The 6,673-nt window shown below is 38.2% G+C and overlaps 1 protein-coding gene across 1 annotated transcript; it reads right to left on the bottom strand.

Annotated features, from left to right (window-relative positions):
• Positions 1–5,986: 5,986 nt before the first annotated feature.
• MRPL57 (mitochondrial ribosomal protein L57) lies at positions 5,987–6,298 on the bottom strand. Its single transcript, XM_009584858.1, has one exon. The coding sequence runs from the start codon at positions 6,296–6,298 to the stop codon at positions 5,987–5,989; it is 312 nt and encodes a 103-aa protein (XP_009583153.1).
• Between the last annotated feature and the right edge of the window lie 375 nt (positions 6,299–6,673).

Below are 6,673 nucleotides of genomic sequence, written 5' to 3'. Positions count from 1 at the left end.
CCACTAGCTGTGCTTTGGAGCAAGGCAATGCCAACAACGTAAAAGCCTTTTACTTGGGTGTTGGTTTTTTGCTATAGGATTGAGTCCCCTCATCATTTTAACTTGATCTATTTAACCAAGGACAGAGCTCAAAGAAGCAAACTCATTTTTTAGTTGAAAAAACATGGATTATTACTTTCCAACAATTGTCTATCAGCATACAAAGAAAAGCCAATCCAAAAAGGAATGAATAATTGTTATGTTTTCTGTTAATGTCTGCAGTGTTCTGTATGAGGCAGTAACAAAATGGTAAAGTACCCCTGAGAAAAACCTTACTGCAGTTATGTGTTGTTAGAAAATGGAACTAGAAGAGTACTGCTTTTTCTATGGGACTCTTGATGGTTTATAAATACTGTTTTATACTTTTGTTTTATCTTTTTAATAAAGGCACAAGTTTTTATTGGTTCTAAAGTACCATTTAAACAAATATCAAGTACTTATGAGAAAATTAGTGTTGGATCGTACATTTGTGTTAACACACTGAAAATTTGTATGCTTTAGTCTGCCATTTTCAAGTCCAGTTTAAGTGATGATGAAATTGCTAAAGATTGAATGCTTTGTGCAGTGATGTACCTGTTCACAAAAGGCAAAATGTTTTTCCTGTGTGAGGAATAAAGTCCATCCTAAGCTCAAGACCTACAGCAAACAGCATGGGGGTTTTTCCCCCTCACTCCTCTGTAGAGAAGACTGCTAACTCATCTTTGGGTGGTATTGGAATTTTGCACCTGGAAAAAGTGACAAATACTGTTTTCCCATCTGTAACTTTTCTGATGTTCAGCTGATGCTGATTACAAATAGATGTGAGCCCTTTTGCTACAGACTGAAGGTAGTAGCCGAGTTGATGATCTGGACAAAAGAACCTGTTTGGTTTCTCTCCCAGAGTGATTGCTGCTTAAGTCAAATATGTTTATGATGGAGATACTAAGGTATCAAATATACTGTGAGTTTAAAACAAGTACTTTTTGTTTTTGGAAAGAATAAATTTTTCTTAAATACTAATCTTCTAGAACAAGAACACTTTGAGAACCTATGAATGTGATTTGGTCACTGTTGGATGTTCTTGAGACAGAAGTAATGGTCCAAACTTGCATGTTTTATAAAAGTTGTAGAATGTTTCTTCAAACTTTGTACAAGAAATTTTGCATTTGCTAATTTCAAAACTTAAAAAAAATTTACTACACATTAATCTGAAAGGTTTAGCTTTTTTTTCTCAAATGTCAAGTGAGAAGTGCTCATCGGAATATAAGCTCTCAGCAGTACTGCACCAGCAAAATTTCTTGGGGAAGACAACAGAGCCAGAAAGACTGCAAGTTCAAATGGCTCGTTCTGGATACCAAAATTTGCAGCCCCAAACACTGGTGGAACTGTAATGGAGGGCCCAGGGCATGAGCTGGCATTTACTGCATCACTGTATTACAGCTGAGATAACACATACATGCACAATCATCGACTAGCAGAACTATAAGCAAAATCTATGCCTCTAATATGGTAAATATCACTGATGCAGCCATATGGTCTCTGCCCTCCCCTACCACCCCCAAAGTGCTTGATTATACCCCCATATGAATGTATATATACTGTAGGCTAACATCAGTATAACTTGTTTGATTTCTTCAGTCAGGATAGTTAATCTACAGGAAAAACTCCAAGTAAACAGACTGGGCTAACTCCATATGTGTTCTCTATCAAGTGCTGTTCTTCTGAAACCAGTTCTTTGTATATCTAATGCACATTTTTGTGGCTTTTCACAAAGAGCTGATGTTTCTGACATCTTTATGCAGATCACGGGTATATTTTGTCCCAGATTTTTCTCATGTTTCAGATGAGAAAAGGAGAAGAGCAGTGTGCTTAGGATACTCTTGAGGCCACTGTTGGTGTAAAAGCAGGCATTACTGAAAAGTCACTTTGACAAATATGAAATGTAGTAAAATGATTCAAGTATGATTCTTCCAACTTCACCACCCCCAACCCTCCCCCTCCCCTTTTTTTTTCCCTGGGGAACTGGTTACTAAGAGAAACCCCAGACTGATATAAAGGAATTAAGTTCTCTAAGGGAGTTGTACTGATGAACTCTAAGGGCTCACCAGTGAGTGGGATGGGGGGGTCAGGTTTTCCTGGCAGGCCCTGGCTGCAGAGGAGGTGTCATGTCTAAGGCGGCAGGACAATATCTTCTGTTGAGTCTTTCAGAGTTCTATCCTGACAGCTCCCTAACCATAAGCAAGGGCACTGTGTGCTGTATCAAAGAGCAGGATAGGTAAAACGAGGGAACAAGTCAGCTGTTTGGCTGTTGAGTTGCAAGCAGACTTGGGTATCACTGCCAGCAGAGGCAGGGGAGCTGTCAGGGTGCTCCAGGAAATAGACCCTTTTGGCCCATGCACTGAAGAGCTGAAAACTTCAGTGAATGCAGCGAGAAGAGCAGCCCTACCTGTTCAGGAAGTCAGAAGGGAGATGGATCCTGAGAAAACAACTGTTTAGGGTCCTGGGTCACGTTGTACATGCTGGTTTTGTGCTTTAACCCACTCTGTATCAGTAAGTCTTGAAAATACCTAGTCACTAAAAATAACAGCCCTTAAGCTTTTAGATACATCAAAATAATTACTATTGCAAGCCATAAGTAGTATTGTAGTTACTGTAGGATAGTTGACATTGGCTAGAATTAGAAACCATGCTTTCGTATTTCTTACTGCTTTTTTCTTTTAAAAAAAATCCACATACACACAAGAGTCATGCACACAAAATGACATTAAACTCCCAGTGTGAGGACAGAAGCCTGACGGAGGGCAAAATTTCAGTGTGATTTCTCCTCGAGATTTCTGAAATGTCTTGAGATGATAAACCTGCCCCTGTGAAGGTGAGGCAAGGACATCCATAAATAGAAAAGAATACTTAAAACTACACAGCTAATACTATTTTTTTTCTTGCAACGATTTATTCGCAGACTGTACCACACACACATCATTGCTGCTCCTACCAAAGGCGTATATGGGAAGAGGGCAGGTGTAGGTTTCTGTTGTTACTGATTTCCTGCAGTATTATCCTGAGATTGCAGTGTCACAAGGTCATGCCTTATAAGCCTTTGATTGAAAACTTCCACTTTAATTATTCAGAGGGTTATTTTAGAGGGAGTTTCTTTTTCGTGATTTGAGCAGAAATTACGGTAACATTTTTGTTAAAGCTGGCCCTTGAGTGTGGAATTCGTAGGTACCAAGCTACTTTTGGTATGCTGATCTTAGAAACTGGTCCTGTTCTCCAGAGTGCTAAATGCTTAGTTTTCAGTACTATTTCTTCCCTTGTTTGATCTTGTGTAGCTCTTCTGTATTGTAAATAATCTTTGGGGGTTTGGAGGGTTTGGTTTAGTTCAATACCATGCAGTATCCACTCAAAGAACTTCTTGATCTATCTGAAGTATGGTCTGGTTTTAGCTCACCAGAGCCCCAAGAGGAGGGAAAAAAAAATCAGCGTCTGTAGCAGCGTTAGTGTCTGGCAGATTTACCAAGAAATGCATTGACTCTGACATAAATTAACCAGATCTGCCTAGATCTGGAGCACTGACTGACCATATTTATTAAAAACAACAACAACAAAAAAAAAACCAAAAAAACCCACCAACTTTGAGCTTCATAGTATATGTTCTCTGAGGACACCGTCTAAAATTGGGGGATTCAGGTATACATTTACAGAGGCTCCAAATAGCAGCTACTTTAATTGTAAGTGCAGATCAAGAACACATCTTTTACGGTACCTAAAAAATGGCTAGGAATGCAACATCAGAGGCTCTTCTATCCCTAAATGGCACCAAAGAGAGCAGCTGCATATAAAGTGATTTGTTATAATACTGAACACATTTCCTACACTCATTTTTATCAATTTATTTTGTATATATAGCCAGCTTTTTATATGCCTTTTTCTTAATTACGTAACTGTCATGAAATGTAATGAAGCTGCAAGTTGTAGTTAGTTTTAATGCTGATTAAAAGTGGTGTTTGGCTGTTTGTTTTCTGCAGCAATTACTTGAATCTTGGTTCCATTAGGTAGTAAAGTCTGATGTTTACAGGATTGCTTGCTTTGTCTTTTGGGGGTTTCCCCATTTTTCTTCCCATCCCCTGCCCCAAGAAACAGAGAGCACATGCTCAGCAGTCAAGCAGATGTGTTAGGGATGAAGTATTGAGATCACCTTTATTGACACCAAAGCATTAATGGTGACATGCAGATGCCCTTCCGTTCACATTGCTTAGCTGACAACTTACATGCTTAGCATGTTCCTCTCTAATTTCTCCTGTCTCTTAACCTGTTGCTATCAGCTGTATTGTGAGAAACTTAAAACTTTCTGAACAACAATTTACAATCATAAAATTTTCCTGCTGTTAAGTCTGCCGCCTCTCGCTGTCCCCTTTCCAACTTTGATGAATTAAACATCCCTTGGTTCCCTCTGCAGTTATTTTTGTATTTGCCAGCAAGGGTCATCAACATTTGCACTAATCACAATGTCCCAGCTGTTATACTTCCAGTTATTTTTAATTGTGCTGCCTAAACTTGTAATGAGCTGTATTTAAGTTTGAGGTGAAGTGTAAAAGATGTATGTAATAATGACACATTTATTGTATTTTTTTGTATGTTACAGATAGGACTAGTCCTATGCACAGAGAAAACGTTGCCATTTATAATACTTGAAGTAACTTTTTAAAATGGGCTTTTATAAATGAATTAAATACAAAATCATGTTACTTTGCCTGGAAGTTCCTTCATGTTTTAATTGTATTGTGCAATTTCCCCGTATCTATACTTTTCCATAAATGTTATCTTAAGCCATTTGTAACCATTGAAAGTGCATTCAAGATTTTGTACATCAGTGTTCAGACCTGTTCATACTTCTCTGAAGTATAGTTCAAGTAAAAACGTTGTACCATTTTAGCCCTCTTTTCCAAAGTGATAAAATATGAATGGATTTGACACTTGAATTCATCAGTGAATGCAACATCAACTTAATAAAAGTATGTGAAAGAATCTGAAAATTGCTTAGCTGTAGCATGTGTGTATTAGATCAGTCAGGAGAAACTGCCTACACGGGCAACATTTTGTAACTGTTCCCACAGTTTTTACACTCCAGCTGCAACAAACCTAAGATTACACTCACTCTTGACACATCTTCCACGTCACTTGATCTTGAGGAGAAATAAAAAAACTCTGACTTGTGGCCGACTATATTCCTTCAGGACACTAAACATGACTGAGAAATCAGATTGCCACTCAAAATGGGAATCAGCTGTGTTCCTTTTAGATCAGAAATAATCTCTGTAAGAGAGGGCAGTAACACCCAAGTCAACACTGATATAACAATGACACTGGCATTTAAATTCAACAGTTCCTTCCAGAAAGTTTAAAAAACACTGGAACGTTTTACAATCTTCCACGAGTTCCAGCCTCATACACCTAACTGTAATTATAGTTCATCTTGGTCCTTGCATGCCTGATGAAGTGAGCACTATGTCAGTAGCGTCAGTTGTGTCTCAAGTATTGATGCATACATCAGTATCCCTTCAGAGGGGAGAGTGACCAGCAAGAGCCACCTGGCCAGTACCAGCAGATAATCCCTTTCAACAGAGCAGGTGTGTTCTCCTACCTTTCAAAAGGAAATTAGTGAAGCTATAAATCTTGTTCGAATCATCATCATTGCACTTGGTAACTCACACTGTGTTATGCAAAACCCCTGAAGAACAGAAGGCAGGCAGATGGTAGAGCGCCACAGAAAGAGCTGTCTTTTTCTAAAGAGACAACAATAAGAAAACATACACGGTTCTGTGGGACTCTTTTAATGTAAGGTTTTGTACACCATAGCGAAGTCTTATTTCTCATCTACCCTTATTATACTGAATTACAAAACTACCACAAAAGCCACAACAGCAGATCATGGTAGTGCATAATACACGCCAAATATAAATACGCCTATTTAAGATGTCCACTTTTTTGACACATTTAAGTGGTTTAAATGATCGCTGATATATCTATGCTCAGGAAACTTGGCTCTTATCAGGCTTTTGAAAGCTTCCCATTTTGCACGTCTCTCTTCTGTGTTATGTTTGTACTCCTGTTCCCGTGTCAGGTAAGGTCTACTCAGCCAATATTCGTTCTCTGCTTCAATTTCCAACCTTCGGATCATTGCTTGCTTCATTGAAAGGGTAACCACCCTTGGTCGCCTGTATTTTCCAATCCATTGTTTTCCAGGAATTCTCTTTCGGAGTAATACCGTTGTTAAAAACATTATGCCTTAAAATATAGACAAAAATATAAAATACTCATTACATTAGGGACTAAATTTTAAAAATTAACAAGAAAAATGAAAAATCTGCAAATACTTACTCCACTGCCTTTTAGCTGGCTGTTTTGAAGTTCAGAACCTGATACTCACAACCAACCATTACGTACACTAGACAGTACAATGACAGACATATTGGAAACTTAAGACCAGAAAAGGGAAACGGAAATCTTTATTTAGCTAAAGAGTTTACTCAGTTATCCTTAAATTGAGATTAAAGCATGTCCTCCCTAAATTATTTATGAAAAATCCAGTCCCAGATACTATTAAACAAAGGATTCACTTCATTCATTCCTTCTTTAAATAGATTACTGCGTTGTC

Source organism: Fulmarus glacialis, unplaced genomic scaffold (assembly GCF_000690835.1).
Source record: "Fulmarus glacialis isolate BGI_N327 unplaced genomic scaffold, ASM69083v1 scaffold48969, whole genome shotgun sequence".
NCBI lineage: Eukaryota > Metazoa > Chordata > Aves > Procellariiformes > Procellariidae > Fulmarus > Fulmarus glacialis.
The sequence above is the reverse complement of the archived record's forward strand: the minus strand, read 5'-3'. Positions and strand labels throughout refer to the sequence as shown.

Bases quoted from the DNA above. Each gene is read 5' to 3' on its own strand.
- MRPL57 (XM_009584858.1), bottom strand. From the start codon at position 6,298: ATGTTTTTAACAACGGTATTACTCCGAAAGAGAATTCCTGGAAAACAA.